This window comes from Bos indicus, chromosome 13, assembly GCF_029378745.1.
Source record: "Bos indicus isolate NIAB-ARS_2022 breed Sahiwal x Tharparkar chromosome 13, NIAB-ARS_B.indTharparkar_mat_pri_1.0, whole genome shotgun sequence".
Taxonomy (NCBI): Eukaryota; Metazoa; Chordata; class Mammalia; order Artiodactyla; family Bovidae; genus Bos; species Bos indicus.
In genome coordinates, this window is record NC_091772.1 from 33,249,362 (window position 1) to 33,267,153 (window position 17,792).

The 17,792-nt window shown below is 37.4% G+C and overlaps 1 protein-coding gene across 4 annotated transcripts in view; it reads left to right on the forward strand.

The window, feature by feature from the left end:
• Nucleotides 1-17,792, forward strand: part of EPC1 (enhancer of polycomb homolog 1) — a 97,466-nt gene that overhangs the window by 61,883 nt on the left and 17,791 nt on the right. For all 4 annotated transcript variants that reach the window (XM_019973130.2, XM_019973127.2, XM_019973129.2 and 1 more), the window contains exons 2-4: nt 8,488-8,647; nt 16,763-16,908; nt 17,345-17,551. In XM_019973130.2, the coding sequence (XP_019828689.2) occupies nt 8,488-8,647; nt 16,763-16,908; nt 17,345-17,551 (513 nt within the window). The remainder of the gene's footprint in view (nt 1-8,487; nt 8,648-16,762; nt 16,909-17,344; nt 17,552-17,792) is intronic.

Below are 17,792 nucleotides of genomic sequence, written 5' to 3' on the forward strand. Positions count from 1 at the left end.
AGCAAAAAGGCCTGGCTCTCCATGCATAAATAATCAGGGGTTTAAACTTCTTAAGTGGCTTCTTAAAAATGAGTCATCACTTATTTCCCCATAAGGAGTCTTACACAATACTGTTGTTTTTAATAAGCTGTTTTTAATTCAGTAATCTAAAAGGTATAAATGTGGTCTTAATTGTTACGGCTAACTGTTAAAGCCATTATTTGCTTAAATAAATAATGAATATAATTAAATCTTTGCATAGGAATTTGCACAGTATAACCTTGAATAATTGTTTCTGGCTTGGTAATATTTATTAGAACTTCCTATAGAGCAGATAGAAACACCTTTTCCAATTTAGACTTATCTTCATTTTTCTGTAATATTTTATAAAATATGAGTGCCTGCAGTAAAGCAAAATATAGTTCTAGATGCTAAGTAAATTACAAAGATAATTTAGTTCTCATTCTTTAAAGAATTGAGGCCCCCAATACTACAAGAGAATACATCTTTTAAAGGAAAAAATGTAAAGATTGTTAGACTAGCATCTATCTAAGCAGCTCACGTTTTGGACATCAGTGTGTAAATGAATAAATGATTACAGCACAATTTCTTAGGTAGAGAGTGTAGTACTCCAGGAGGCAGAAGAAAGGTCCTTTTAAACCAGGTTTTGAAGAACAAGAGGAAATTTGAGGGGCATGGGGTGAAACCTGGTGAATGGTGGTCCATCCCGGTGAACAAAGCACAGAACAGATGTTGCAGACACACTATAGTGCTTCCCTTCCGGTGGATCTTATCTGCGATAGCCACTGTCACTCTCAGCTGACTCAATGAAAATGGTATTTCTGATGCCTCAAATATGTGATATGCTTGTACTGCCAATGCATTTATCAAAAGACTATTAAAAGCCACCTGAAAAGGCAAAAATCTTCTAGGGGTAAGCAAAAATAACAAAGGAAGTAAAAGAAAAAAACATGAATTGTTAGAGGGGAAAGATGGATAAGAAAAAATATATATATTACATATTACAAATAAATAAAAAATAAGTAGCAGAGTGACCTGCTGGACTTGGGAGGAAGTCCCACACTCTTCCAATGCCCTCGGTGAGCAGAGGTAACAGAAGTGGATATTTGGAGCCCACGATTGCAGGGTTCATGGAGACACAAAGATTATTTTTCAGTCGTTTCTGATCCTCCTTTTCATTGTTCACATTGCTATAGATAGAAAATGTTATCTATAATTACTTGCAGTGTGAGAAACTTTTAAAGTAGCGCGCTTAATCATAAGTTACAATTCATCTGATTCCATTTTATATAAGATTGAATATTAAAAAGTTCTTTAGATTATTTAATTGTATTTACTTTTTTCCCTGTAAGATCAGATTTGAGAGGCGTGCCTCTGTTATTTCATGAAAAATTGCAATTGTTCTTGGTGCTTTGGTGATTAACTCTGAAACTGAGCCTAATATGTAAAATAAAACTTTATATTAAAGTTTCAGGCACCTCCTAAGGTGCCAGACTAGTAAATGGTCTTCAAACACAGCTATTTCCTTTTCTTAAAATGATCTCTTAACTCCTGTTCTTACAGATTTTGGCTTACATGTCACTTTTCGCTAGTGAAAATGATACTCTCCTTGAAATCCCTTTCTTATTTATATTTCCCATAACTCACTGTACTTTTCCTTCATAGCACTTATAACACTTTGCAGTTTTTCCTAGGACTGTTTTATGACTGTCTGTCATCCCTACTACAATGTCGGGAACCATGTCTGTTTTATTTACCACTGTGTTCTCAGGCCAAGCACACAGTTGGCACTTAGTAAGTACACACTAAATTAATGAGCAGACTCCAGCCCTGCTGTTCTGCTCTGCATTTCTAGTTGTTGTCCTGAACCAGCATTTCCCACTCTGTACTATAGAAGCTCTTCATGAACTATTAATAGATTCTAAAACAATGATTCTGTGGTCGTAAATTTGGTATGACTGAACCCTCCCTGATGAGCAACCAGTTTATGTTAGCGTGTTTAAAACTTTCATTCCTAGAGTTTAAAAAAACAGTGTTCTGTCTCTCTCTCTTTTTTAAACTGTCAGACTCTTTATTAGACTACCTGTTGATAATCTGAAATTAAGTATTCCAGTGAACACAGTTGGGACAGGCTGGCTTACTCAGTGCTGCAGGTAGATGTATTTAAAAGTTTCATTTGATAGATACTATCTTCTGGGAACATCTGACTTTTTATATAATTGTAATTTAGGATAGGATCATCTTAGATATTTAGTAAGAGCATTCAATTTGTAATTATTGGATTCACAGCTCATCTTATTCTAAATTTATCTCGTGTGCTGCTTGACTTCACTATTTTAATACATCTTCCTACTCAAAGCAAAAATTTCATTTTAACTTAAAATTGAAGTGTTACTTTAATATAATTTAGTGTTTTTTTTCCCCTTAGAAATAAGTATATATAGTTTGGGGTTTTAAGAATAACTTTCTTTGCCTGCAAGTATAATTTTTACTCTTGAACTAAACATGACTTAAATGGGAAGGGTTTTGCTGAACTAAATAAATTGTATCTTTTAGAAATTACGTTTGTTTTAGAAAACCATGTAGTGAGATGTACTCAATTTTTTTGTGTGTGTCAAAAAGAACTAAAACAGAATTTTAGAAAATAAGGAAAATAAAATTATAGAAGTGTTTCAAAATTGTATCAGCTGGAGGTGATCTGTTAACTGGTGTACATACTTTGAAATTTGACGGGAATGTGTGCATGCTTGCACCTTTGTGCTCTTTGTGTTTATGTATATTCACAGATACCTACATACATATTCATTTATCCAGTACATATTTAAGCGCCGTGCATTGTGCCTGGCACTATTTTGGGGTGGCTGTTCAGCAGTGAACAAAATAGACAAAAATCCCTGCCCTCATGATGATTAGTTTGGGATGGGAAGTAAGTGGTGACACCAGCAAACAAGCCAAATATGTGACATCAGAGGACAGTAAAGGCCGCGGAAGACACAGCAGGTAGACGGATAAAAGAGTGTAGAGAGGATTGTGCTCAGCTACTTGGAAACTTTTTACTATAGTTGTGTACATTCAATTATGTCTTTTTCTTTTAAAAAAGATTAAAGACAAATATCCTGAACATACAATTTTCAGATCTCTTTTTACTTAATAAGTTGATGGATTTTTCCATCTCATTAAATATTACTCTCAAAGCTAGTGGAGGTGATGGAATTCCAGTTGAGCTCTTTAAATTCCTAAAAGATGATGCTGTGAAAGTGCTGGACTCAATATGCTAGCAAATTTGGGAAATTCAGCAGTGGCCACAGGACTGGAAAAGGTCAGTTTTCATTCCAATCCCAAAGAAAGGCAATGCCAAAGAATGCTCAAACGATAGCACAATTGTACTCATCTCACACGCTAGTACAGTAATGCTCAAAATTCTTAAAACCAGGCTTCAACAGTACATGAACCCTGAACTTCCAGTTGTTCAAGCTGGATTTAGAAAAGGCAGAGGAACCAGAGATCAAATCCACTGGATCATCAAAAAAGCAAGAGAGTTCCAGAAAAACATCTATTTCTGCTTTATTGACTATGCCGAAGCCTTTGACTGTGTGGATCACAATAAACTGTGGAAAATACTTAAAGAGATGGGAATACCAGACCACCTGACCTGCCTCTTGAGAAATCTGTACGCAGGTCAGGAAGCAACAGTTAGAACTGGACATGGAACAACAGACTGGTTCCAAATAGGAAAAGGAATATTGTCACCCTGCTTATTTATCTTACATGCAGAGCACATCATGAGACACGCTGAGCTTAATGAAGCACAAGCTGGAATCAAGATTGCCGGGAGAAATATCAATAACCTCAGATATGCAGATGACACCATCCTTATGGCAGAAAGCTAAGAACTAAAGAGCCTCCTGATGAAAGTGAAAGAGGAGCGTGAAAAAGTTGGCTTAAAACTCAACATTCAGAAAACCAAGATCATGGTATCCAGTCCCATCACTTCATGGCAAATAGATGGGAAAACAGTGGAAACAGTGTCAGACTTTATTTTTGGGGGGCTCCAAAATCACTGCAGGTGGTGACTGCAGCCATGAAATTAAAAGACGCTTACTCCTTGGAAGAAAAGTTATGACCAACCTAGACAGCACATTAAAAAGCAGAGACATTACTTTGCCAACAAAGGTCTGTCTAGTCAAGGCTATGGTTTTTCCAGTGGTCATGTATGGATGTGAGAGTTGGACTATAGAGAAAGCTGAGCACCAAAGAATTGAAGCTTTTGAACTGTGGTGTTGGAGAAGACTTTTGAGAGTCTCTTGGACTGCAAGGAGGTCCAACCAGCCCATCCTAAAGGAATCAATCCTGAATATTCATTGGAAGGACTGATGCTGAAGCTGAAACTCCAATACTTTGGCCACCTGATGCAAAGACCTGCCCTCATGGGAAAAGACCCTGATGCTGGGAAAGATTGAAGGCAGGAGGAGAAGGGGACGACAGAGGATGAGATGGTTGAATGGCATCACTGACTCAATGGACATGCGTTTGAGTAAACTCCTGGAGTTGGTGATGGACAGGGAGACCTGGTGTGCTACAGTTCATGGGGTTGCAAAGAGTCAGACACAACTGAACGACTGAACTATTAACTCTAAACCACTTAAAGGCTGCACATATTCTGCTTTATAGAAATTGATCTATTTTTTTAGATAAGAGCTAAAACCCTTCAGATGGTGACTGCAGCCATGAAATTAAAAGACGCTTACTCCTTGGAAGAAAAGTTATGACCAACCTAGATAGCATATTGAAAAGCAGAGACATTACTTTGCCAACAAAGGTCCATTTAGTCAAGACTATGGTTTTTCCAGTGGTCATGTATGGATGCGAGAGTTGGACTGTGAAGAAAGCTGAGCGCCGAAGAATTGATGCTTTTGGACTGTGGTGTTGAAGAAGACTCTTGAGAGTCCCTTGGACTGCAAGGAGATCCAACCAGTCCATTCTGAAGGAGATCAGCCCTGGGATTTCTTTGGAAGGAATGATGCTAAAGCTGAAACTCCAGTACTTTGGCCACCTCATGCGAAGAGTTGACTCATTGGAAAAGACTCTGATGCTGGGAGGGATTGGGGGCAGGAGGAGAAGGGGACAACAGAGGATGAGATGGCTGGAAGACATCACTGACTTGATGGACATGAGTCTGAGTGAACTCTAGGAGTTGGTGATGGACAGGGAGGCCTGGCGTGCTGCAATCCATGGGGTCTCAGAGTTGGACACGACTGAGCGACTGAACTGAACTGAACTGAAAACCCTTCAGACACTATTGCTCTTAGTACAAGGATAAATTCTTAACATGCCCATGACTCTGCATGATTTGATGCTGACCACCCTGTGTGCCCCTCACCACACTCTGGCCACACTGGCACCTGTGTGTGGCCCCCTTCAATCCTCAAGTCCTTGTACATACACAGGGTGACAGTAAATAGGAAAGTTTAAAGTTATAGTTACATCCCAGTTATTGAGGTTTTTCAGGCTTAGAAAACCATAATCTATTTGTTGTATATTACACATACCTTGAGTCCTTATGAAGTTCCTTATGAGGAAGATCTCCAGGGGATCTTCACATCCCAGAGATCAGACCCAGGTCTTCCGCATTGCAGGTGGATTCTTTACCACTTGAGCCACCAGGGAAGCATGAGGAAATTGTGTCAAATATTTTATAAAACAAAAACCATGTGTAAGTTTTTTTAAAAGCAGTAAGTATTTACTATAATATTGAGAAACAAAAATTTGATTTCACAATTTAGAAAAATGGATATGAACATCAGGAGAAGTCTTTCTACAGAAAGCTGTTAACACTAGGGAGAATATAAATATTAACAAGCATATGGGAAACTCTTCAACTTCTCTAGTAGTGAAAGGTACATTAGTGTGTCTCAGGCATTTATCTTGACCACAGTCCCCTATGATAGATACACCGTGTACACTTAGAGGTAATAAAACTTGCTGGTATAACTATCTTGTCCCAAGCCCCAACATCCTAGAACTGGTAGACCGTGGAGCCGACATACAAGTCCAGAGCACTCCTGATACAAATCCTGTTCTTCACCACCACACTGCAAAACATCTGAAGGCCTTAGTGGTCCCATCTCATGCTGAGAAAGTAAATTTCATGGTGGTTCATCTAGAAAAATAAATAGCCTGGAAATTTTTGAAAAAGAATTGCGAGGAGTGAATTTAGTGTTTAAAAAGCACTAGTTAATAAATAGTCTGAGGCTGCGCTTTTAAAAAACACGTTAAATAGTGACATAGGAGGCATTTGAATAGAATAAGGAGGAAGAGCTTGGAAATACTCTCAAATGCAAGAGGAAGTTATAAAGGGACATTTTTAGTCATTAAGGGAAATAGATGATTTTATGCTAGACATTAGGATAGTGGCTTGCTCTCTCTCCTTACACACAAAAAATAGGTCAACTATCTCTCACATGTTCACCTACACAGAGACGTGCTAACTGATTAAGAACAAAGTGCAAATTAAGAGTAACGCGCCTTGCTCCCTCACTCCCTCCTTGAGTTTGGTGTAAGTAGAGGGGGCACAGGTCACAAAATTGTTCTTGCCTTGAGAGGGTATCTGAGAGGGAAAGGGCACGCCTGTGGCCAGCTCCCCACCTGCGTCTCAGGCTTCCAGGGCCAGTGCACTGGGACCATAGCCTGTTCCCAGTCCCCCCTCTTGCCCCCTGCACACTGCTTCCACCAGCTCCCAAGAGCCACAAGAATCAGAGATCAAATGCATTATAAAAAGGAAAGGTTTTGTTTACATACCAGTGTTTGCAACTGTACGATTTATACCTGTTATTAAGGATAACAGAGTCATCAAGGAAAAGGTTAATAAATTTGACTAGTGAAACTTTCTTACAAGGAAAAAAATTATAACGACCAGTCAAACTTCAGGTAAATATTTGTCAATTTTATTATGCAGGGGCTAATTTCCTTAATATTGAAAAGGAAAATAATCCACCTATTTAAACATCAATGAGAAAAGGGAAAGCAGGCCTTTTGAAAGAGCAAATGGCAACACTTAAGGGAAGAAAAACTCACTGTAAAGAAATTAACCTAAAATAACAAGATGGGTGATTTTAAAATTGAAGAGAGATGTTAAGGATTCCTACACAGAGTGGTCAGAATAGGTGGTGTCACCTCATGTACCCTCTGAGCACTTGCATCTCTCCTTGTCCTACAGAGGCTCTCATGGGCCCACATAGGTATCTCCTATATATCATAGTACAGGGTTGGGTTTTGCAGCATTCAGGGAGAAGGATAGGCATTTAGGTGGTTTCCAGGTTTGGTTTTGTTTTTTTCTCTATCTATTAGTGTCTGGTTAAGTAACTACTGGAGTGTGTATTCCACATCCACAGAGTGAAATGCACTTCTGCTGTTGCACAAATTGTAGTAAAAGTATCAGTATGGAAAAATCTCCAGGATATGTCAAGGGGATATGTCAGGGGATGTCAGGTCACTCAGAAAACTCCTAGCTGTGAATTGAAATCTACGTATACATAAAATTACCAGAGGCTACTGATGGAGACGGACATTTTTTGTCTTCATACTGTTGGAATGTTTTTCATCCCTGAACTGGTATATAAATATTTTAAAAACTAGTATTTTTAAAACTAGTTTTAATTTAATGAAATGTTTACCAAAATTCAGTGATGATAGGGGTGGGTGAGAACAGGTACTTTTATAGCAGCTGGTAAAAAAATCTTCCTGTGTGGCAACTCAACCGAAGCTCATTTTGAGCACCTGTCAGGCGCCAGGCATTATACTGAACATCTAATGCACATTTATATTACTTAAATCTTCCCAACCAACCCTGTAAGATTTGATTTTTCTTTTACTGGAGGAAACAGATTTAGAGGAATGAAGTGTCTTGCCAGGAGTCACAGACCCTGCAGCCTGTGCTTTCAGTCCCTGTACTTTTCTACTGTCCAGAAAGGGCTCTGGAAATTCATAAGAAAGGGTATTCCTTGGGACAGAAGACCAGGTTTGAATCTGTGTCAGTTTCATCAACTAAAAATGGGGAAAATAATCTGTACCCTTCTTCTGAAGCACTGTATGAATAAGTGATTATAATCCATAAAATATTTTTTATACATAGCCTGCTTTCTTCATACAGTAAGTTCAAATGTTTTACCCCTTTTAAAAAAAAAATTTATCTGCAAACGCAAACTTTAAGTAACAGCTTTGGTAAGCCTGTTTTTTAATCTTATATAATTTAATCCTCAGTTTCAGTGTAGTGCCTTTTCTTAAATTGAAATACACAGTGTATCTAACCAGATCTTCTTGTTTATACTCAAAATCTTTTCACCACAGCTATATTGTTAGCATCCTTACAAGGCTACTAAAAATCCCTCTACTTTAAAAATAAATGAACAAGAAACTTCTTCATAAGGCTGTATGTTCTGATTGCTCGTTTTTTAATGTGTAAATGTACCTGTTTCTCCCTCTTTCTAGGAACACCATCTTCAGCGGGCTATTTCAGCACAGCAGGTGTATGGCGAGAAGAGGGATAACATGGTTATACCAGTCCCAGAAGCAGAAAGTAACATCGCTTACTATGAGTCTATATATCCTGGGGAATTCAAGATGCCAAAGCAGCTCATTCACATACAGCGTAAGTGATTACTCTCTTGATGACTGTATCTTGTACTGTGTTCTTACGTATCTCAACAGATTTTTATGTTTATCTGTTGGGGGCCCCTTCATTGACCAGCATCAGCTTGAGAGTTATCAGAGCCATTTTCACCTTTTACACTTGTGCTTGAGATTCCCGCCTGATAAGAAAGAACACAATTTCAGCCTAGATTTTTATTTTAGCTTCATCTCAACATGGCATCTTCTGCTACTGTAGATGAGTAGGATAAAGAATATACCTTTAGATGTAGAAATCATTTTCTTACTGTTCAGAAATAGTAATACTAATTGCCTTAAAGAATTTCTTAGTAGAAGTCAGAAGTCAACAAACCTTTTCTGTAAAGGGTCAGATTGTGTTTTAAACTTTGTGGGTCATTCAGTCTCCGTCACAACTATTTTACTCTGCAGTTACAGACAAAAGCAACAATAGACAGTACATAAACAAATGGGCATGGCTGTGTTCCAGTAAAACTCTCTTGACAAAAACATGTGTCAGTCCAGTATTGGCCCACAGGCCATAGCTTGCCAGCCCCATCTGTGTTTCTGTTTTTTTCTTTCTTGGCCAAGCCCCACAAGTTGATGAGATATTAGTTCCCTGACCAGGGACCAAACCTGAGCCCTTGGCAGTGAAAGCATGGAGTCCACTGGGCCCCCAGGGAATTCTCATGATTTTTTTTTTTTTTTTTTTTTTTTAATTTAGTGTTTTAGTTGGTAACTTGTGTCACTTGGTACTGATAGAGGTCTTCAGTGGAAATGACCCTTTGATAGCTTAATCACATTTGATGATGAACTGCTGAGAGCTTGTAAACTTAGGTGAATTTATTTTGTTCATTTGGTCCCCATGTTGTGGACCACTAAATGTGTAATTGCAGGGTTGCTAAGGAAAAGGTGTTAACAGCTTTCATTTTTGTCTTGTCTTTATGATCAAGAGCTTTTTCCAGGGGCCTGTCTAAATTTTTTTCAGAACAGTATAAATCTGTTTTGTTTTTATTGTTCTCTCTGTGGACATAGAGCAGCCAGCTTTACCTAGTTTCTTGCTTATTGACTACTTTTCTAACTCATTTATCATTTTCTCCATATGGTCTAATCTTTGTCCTGGGTTCTAAGCATTTTTTAAAAATTATTTCTTACATAATGAAAACCACAAGTAAACATGCCCATATTGACTCTTAACAGTTCTGTGTTAGCATTTGATGTTTTTAACTTGTGATGTTTTTTCACCTTTACCTACAGCTTGTACTTGTTAGGAAAAAAATTTTTTCTTTAGAAAAAAAATTTTTTCCAGTTTATTAAAGATTACTTTGAAGTAAACCAAAAAACTGGCGTGTGTTTTTCTTGCCTACTCGTGTTTAATTACATATGAAACACAGACATTCTAAACAAAGTTTACCAGTAATAGGACCTAAAACTTTAATTCTCTGGAAAGTCATGTCAGTGTGAAATTCCAGAATGGATCCTTGCTGTATATGTTAACCAGGACCACACTGCATTCCACAGCCACTGGCTGTATTATTTCATGAATATATGCTATCAGGTTAAAGCAGGGTGGAGCAAGATAAAATTACATTATTCAATTTACATTATCATTACTATCAGAAAAAAAGCTTCGAATGCTTGTTTTACAAATAGGTGCTTTTCTACTGATGACCAGAATTCACAAATTTCATTTTATTGGTAGCTTGTGGGTTAAATTGTGGTCAGTAAAGTCAGGGTACTATATTTAACAAGGCATTGACTCTGCTGACATTGTAATCAAATAACAGTAATAAAATGGAAGCAGAATTGTAAATTATTTGGGAAAAAAATGTTTTTCATCAGTACAAACTTAGAAAGACATATTACATTGGAAAGTTTATGAACACTGTCAGCCAAATGAGTGTTAGCTGACTTTGAGTTTCTTTTAACATTCTTACATGACTATAGATTCACAGAATATGTAAAGCCTTGTATATTCACCACCACAATTATACTCAGTTATACCATCACCACAAGACTCTACCTTATTGCTCCTTTAAATGCACCTCTGGCAACCACTCATCTGTTGTCCATCTTTGTAATTCTGTTTGTTGATGAAGGTAACGTGAATGGAATTACGAATGTATATCCTTTTGAGACTGACTCTATCCTCTTAGCATAGCCTCCTTGACATTCATTCAGGCTGTTGCATGTATCAGTAGTTCGTTCCTTTCTCTTCCTGAGCAGTCTTCCATAACATGCACTGCAGCAGGTTGCATTGCTCACTCACTGAGAGAGTGAGTCGTTTCCAGATTTTGACTACTTCAAATAAAGCTGCTGTGAACGTTCATGTACAAATTTTTGAGTGAACATAAATCTTTACTTATCTGGGTTAAATGCCTGTAAGTGTAGTTCCTGGGTCATCCAGTTTTAGTTTGACAAGAGTGTATCCTCTATCTCAGAAGGCTGTACCTGTTTGCAGTATCATCAGCTGTGTATGTGGGATCCAGTTTCTCCTTTATCCTTGTCAGCATTTGAGGTTATCACTTTTTAATTTTAGCCATTCTAGTAGGTATACAGTGATGTCTCACTGTACTTTAAATTTGTGTTTCTCTAAATGACTAATATGTTAAACATCTTTTCATGTGTTTTATGCCATCTACATATCCTTTTTGGTGAAGATTGTGCGTGTCTTACTTACTTTCTAATTAGAGTATTTTAATGTTAAGTTTTGAGTATTTTGTTTATATATTGTAGACACAAGTCCTTGTCATATGTGATTTGGAAATATTTTTTCCCGGTATATAAATTGTCTTTTCATTCTCTTAACAGTTTTCCACAGAGTAGAAGTTTTTAATTTTGGTTAGATCCATTTAGTATCAACTCCAAGAATAGTCTTTGTTTTGCCCAGGGTCCAAAGATGGTTTCCTATGACCTGTTCTAGGAGTTTCATAGTTCTGCATTTAAGTGTGTGATCTATTTTGACTGTGAGGTTTAGGCCCCCGCTGCTCCAACACTGTTCATTGAAAAAGTGATTCCTCCTCTATTGATTGTTTTTGTTTCTTCAACAAAAATCAACTATGCATATTGATGTGACTCTATTTGTGGGTTCTGTATTCTACTCCACTGATCCCTGTGTTTATCCCAAGATAGTACCACTGTCTCGATTACTGCAGCTATATGATCATCCTTAACATTGGGGAAATGCTTCCTCCTTTTTTTTTTTTTTTTTTCAAGATTGTGTTGGGTATTCTAAGGCTTTTCCCTGTAAATATTTCCCTAAAAATGCCACTAGAATAAGTGTGTCTGCGAAGAAACTTGCTGTGATTTTGATAGGAATTGCATTTAAATCTTTAGATCATTGTAGGGAGAACTGACATCTTTTCTTTCTGTGTTGAGTCTTCTAGTCCATGACCACAATATGACTCTCCAGGTATTTAGGCCTTTGATTTCTTTAGTTGACACTTTATAATTTTCATCATGAAGATCCATGGTGTTTTAGTACTTTTTTTTTTTATACCTGTTTTCTTTGACACAATTGAAAATGGTATTGTACTTTTGATTTTTGTTTCCATCTGTTTATTGTCAGTATGCAGAAATGCAGTTCAGTTGTATGCTGAGCATGTGTCCTGTGGCCTTAACTGAAATTGCATGTTAGTTCTAGAAGATGTTTGCAGGTTCTTTGGGATTTTCTAAATGGAGAAAAATCATGTCGTAGTCTGCAAATAGAAATGGTTTTGCTTTCCCTTTCCAACCTGTATGTTATTAATTTCTCTTTCTTGCCTTAGTATAATGGTTAGAACTTGAATACAGTGTTGAGAGCAGACATTCTTGCCTTGTTCCTGATCTTAAGGGAAAAAATGTAGTCTTTCACCGTTAAGCATTATGTCACCTGAAGGGGGTTTTTTGTAGTTGCTTGTAAGAGTTTGAGAAAGTTCTCTGTTCCTAGTGTATTGGGAGTTTTTATCCTGACTATTGAATTTGTCAGCTGCTTTTTCTGCATCAGTTAATAAGGTCATGTGATTTTTCCCTCCTTCTTTATTCTCTGATGTGATGGGTTTCCTTGGTTGGTTGTCAAATATTGAACCAGCCTTGCATACCTAGAATAAATCACATTTGGCTGTGGGGTGTGTGTGTGTGTGTGTGTTTTCCATACATTGTTGGGTGGGATTTTATTGAGAAGTTTTCCGTCTAAATTCGTGAAAGATATTGTTAATCTTTTTGTGAATGTGTGCTCTGTCTTGTCAGGTTTTGGTATCAGAGTAATATTGGCCTCATAAAACAAGTTAGGTAGTGTTTCCTCTTATTTTCTGGAAGAGATTGTATAAAAGTGATGTTAATTTTTTAAAAATTGGTATTGACTTTTATATTACAATACACAAAAAAAGGCTAGTTATATTACAAATTTCTGCAAAGTTGCAATTGAACATTGAATGCCAGGTAGTCTAATACATTGCTTATGAAGGGTACATTGTATCAAATTATGTATATAGACTGGTTCATTTCAATTCTTATAATTTCTGTTTTATAAAACTCTTAAGCTAATGTTTACACAGACTATTCCTTGGAGTTTTCAAGATGATAGTATTGCCTTAAAAAGTAGTGATTAGAAACATTTGAGAATGATTACATGTTATATTTCCCTCTCTACCCCAGAGTTACAATACATATTACTCTGTAGGCTCTGGGAACCTTGCAATTAAAAAGGAAAGTTTATTTTAACTCAGCATTTTTCAGATGTATTCTTTACATGTATTGTGTTAACATTTCATTGAACATTTATTTGGAAAATCTCAATGTTATTCTTGTCTTTAATAGGTTTAGGAAAGAGATCATACTTTTCTCCCTTTTATCCTATCAGAGCAGTGAAGGAAGAAACCTGTTTTAAAACCATTATCCCCTGCTTTAGTTCCAAACTGTTAATAATTCCTCAGCTGTTTGAGAGTGTTGTTCAACATCTCCTGGTCCAAGGGGTCTTAATGTTGTTTCTCTTTTAATTGGTGATCTGGAAGCTTCTAGATGTCCAAAATCACTGCAGATGGTGACTGCAGCCATGAAATGAAAAGACGCTTATTCCTTGGAAGGAAAGTTATGACCAACCTAGACAGCATATTAAAAAGCAGAGACATTACTTTGCCAACAAAGGTCCATCTAGTCAAGGCTATGGTTTTTCCAGTGGTCATGTATGGATGTGAGAGTTGGACTATAAAAAAAGCTGAGTGCCAAAGAATTGATGCTTTTGAACTGTGGTGTTGGAGAAGACTCTTGAGAGTCCCTTGGACTGCAAGGAGATCCAGCCAGTCTATCCTAAAGGAGATCAGTCCTGAATATTCCATTGGAAGGACTGATGCTAAAGCTGAAACTCTGATAATTTGGCCACCTGATGTGAAGAACTGACTCCTTGCAAAAGACCCTGATGCTGGGGAAGATTGAGGGCAGGAGGAGAAGGGGACGACAGAGGATGAAATGGTTAGATGGCATCACCGACTCAATGGACATGAGTTTGGGTGAACTCCGGGAGTTGGTAATAGAGAGGGAGGCCTGGCATGCTGCAGTCCATGGGGTTGCAAAGAGTCAGACACGACTGAGCGACTGAACTGAACTGAACTGAGATTGTACAACTAGGACTTCTCATTTCCTATTCATACTGTAAGAAAGGACAAAACAGTTCTGACCTGAATAGGCAGGAACAAATCTCTCCTCCCTTCCCCTCAAATTTGAGTCTCAAGATTCTCTTGCTAATCCTCAAAGGAAATCTCTTTTAAAAGGCAGTCTTGTTGTGTATTTGAATGTGTGTGTGTGTGTGTAAAGATACAGATCTGTGCATTTCTGGTTCTGTCCACTGGTAAAGCCAAGAAGCAAAAATATTCAGTAGCAATAAGCACATCTAACACCTAGTCCCTGGTCCGTAATCACTAAATAGGACCAAGAATATGTGGAACGATGGCTGATCCCAGGGCTGGGGGAGGGTAAGTCAAGATAAACCTGAACATCTTGTTATGCCAGAAATTAAGAATTCACAAAAATGGCAGAGGCATATCACAGGAGGACATCGGAGTTTCCGCTGGCTAGTTTGGGGACGTTTTAAGCAATGGAATAGTTGAGTACAGTAATGAATTGTGAACCATTGTAAAAGTAAAAATTCCTGAGTTCCATACTGGTAATAAACAGAGTGCTAAGTGGTGGAGAAGATCAGTCTCACGGTTTTACAGTAGAGAATGCCAGCCAAGAGCAGAATGGTGCTGTGTCGAAGAGAATGGTGGAGTAAAGGATGTTAGGAAGTTTGGAATGGACATGTACACACTGCTATATTTAAAATGGATAACCAACAAGATCCTGCTGTATAGCACAAAGAGCTCTGCTCAGTGTTTTATGGTGGCGTGGATGGGAGGGGAGTTCGGGGGAGAATGGTTACATGTATATGTGTGGCTGAGTCCTTTTGCTGTCCACTTGAAACTATCACAACATCGGCTGTATATCCCAATACAAAATCAAAGTTTTTTAAAAAAATAATTCAAAGAAACCCAGAAAATCATTTTTGCAATTACATGATCAAGACTGACTCACATAAGAATCACCAATGTGTGTACCTAAGAGGAAATTTTGATGAGGAGCAGGGTATTTGCATGGTCTTAAGCTCTCCCCACAAACTGCTTATTAGTTACGAGATGGTGGAGGGGGGCATGGGCCAGAGATAACACAGTGGAATATTGGGCAGTTTCTTGACTGGTGACCAAAATTATCACCACTTATGAGAAACAGATGAACATTGTGTGCCTCTAGATGTGAGACCCTGGTAAGGACTGAGGAGTTGAGTGTTCAGTGTGACAGAAATAAATGAGATACAATCCCTGTGCTCAAGAAAATTGAGCATATTTGAATGTTTAGCAAATAAGATTGTTAAGTATGTGTAACAGTAGTACAAAAGAAGGGGAGTGATCTAGGACAGGAATTGTTTAACCTTAGTGCCACAAGCTGTTTTAAGGACATTTGAATTTTCTGCTTGTAACTTATGTAAAATACTATATGTTTACACCATGTTTTTTTGGAGAGAGAGGGTTCATAACTTCTAAAAAAGATAAAATAGTTAGGAACCACTTATTGGGTAGGGGGCAGTCCAGAAAGGATTCCACAGGAGTTGATGTCAGGTTGGGTTTTGTAAAGATGAGTCGTTTGCCTGGTGGACCAGGCAGGAAAGAGCCAATGTAAAGGCCTGAAGACAGGGAAAGAGGAGCCTGCTGTTTGAAACAAACGGAATTTGATGTTGCTGGGTCATAATGTGCAGATGCAACTAGCAAGGCCCGCCAGAAAGGGCCTCATACAATTGCATGGTTGTGGGTTTGAAGGTGGTGGGAACTTAGGAGGAACTGTTGAATGAAGGAAAAGGTATGAGACAGATTTTGGTATCAAGCTTCTTAATATTTTACTTACATTATTATCAAACTAGTTTAATTTTGCAAAGTAATTGAACAACATTTGACAGTATTGTGTAAAGCAGTGGTTCTTGCCTTTTTTTTTTTTTCCCCAAATCTTGACAAATTTTGAAAGGGAAATTTTCCTTGAAAGGAAAACTTCCCATTTCTCTCACTATGACAGTGATTCTCATGAGGGAACAAACCTCGACAGGAATGAGCTCACTGAGTGACAGCTGTTACCCTTATTGGCCGTGGCTAACACTTCAGCTTCAAATACCACCCCCGAGCTGTCAGTGAAGCGGTTCAATAATTTACAAAATAGGACTTAAGCATTCTAGAAACAATCTTACTTAAAAACCTTATCCTTCTATTATGGTATTAAATCCCATGAAATTGCTGATATTTTATCATTTTTAAGCTACAGAATTTTTGTTCAGTTCAACCCAGCGCATTTAACAATCTCTTTCTGTTTTTACTAGTGGGCTTCTAGTTTGCTTTGTGTGGGATGGGGTCACAGGTCACAGCCAGTCTTTTATCACTTATAACAATAAAGATGGTCTTCTTTCTTAAACTTTAAATGCAGGAAGCTTAGATTGTTTTCTAGTCTGAAAACAAAATCTTTTTAAAAATCTTCCCTGTTTCCCTAGAGATAACCCAGATATCAGTGAGAGGTTTCTGTCTGTGTTTCCACGCGGTAAATGATCGCGTGTGGTTTCTTCTGTCAGCTTTTAGTTTGGATGCTGAGCAGCCCGATTATGATTTGGATTCTGAAGATGAAGTATTTGTGAATAAACTGAAGAAGAAAATGGACATCTGCCCATTGCAGTTTGAGGAGATGATTGACCGTCTAGAAAAAGGCAGTGGTCAGCAGGTACAGCTTCATTGTATATATAATGAATGAGTGTATATATATATATATATATATATATATATATACATATAAAAGTATCTCTTTGTGTGAAAACAGTGTAAAGTTGGAAAGAGGGTAAGTGAGCAGGCTCTGGACAAGCTTGTATTCATATCTCTGTCCATTTCTAGCCTATATAACCTTCAGCAGAAGGTCTAAATTTCTATGTGTGCCTGTTTCCCAGTGTGTAAAATAAAGATGAAAAACATTACAGGATTGTTGTGAAAATTAAATACAATAATTTACATAAAGCGTCTAGCTTGTTATCTGACATGTACAAGGTACTCAGCATATTTGCTATTGTTAATACTATTATTCTGATGATTGTCATTTAAATTAGAAGTACTTTTGAACCTTTTCTTTGTATTATATGAAAATGACATAATGATTTTACATTTAGCCAGTCAGTCTGCAGGAAGCCAAACTACTGCTAAAAGAAGACGATGAATTAATTAGAGAAGTTTATGAGTACTGGATTAAAAAGAGAAAAAACTGTCGAGGTCCGTCTCTTATCCCATCAGTAAAACAAGAGAAGCGAGATGGTTCGAGCACAAATGATCCTTACGTGGCTTTTAGAAGACGTACTGAAAAAATGCAGACGCGGAAAGTAAGGAAACCTGGGGAGATTTTTTTGTAATTTTTTTGATGTAAGAAAATTTATTTATAGTTATAAATGCCTCAGCATCAGAAACCTGTTTTGTATTTAGATAGACTTTCTACATTTTATAATGAAAAATATTAATTTAAAATGAATCTGCCTTTAAATTCATTACTGAGTTATTAATGATATATCTTTATGTTGTTTCATTAAAAACCATATTCAAAATTGATTTCCCGGTGATCCATGT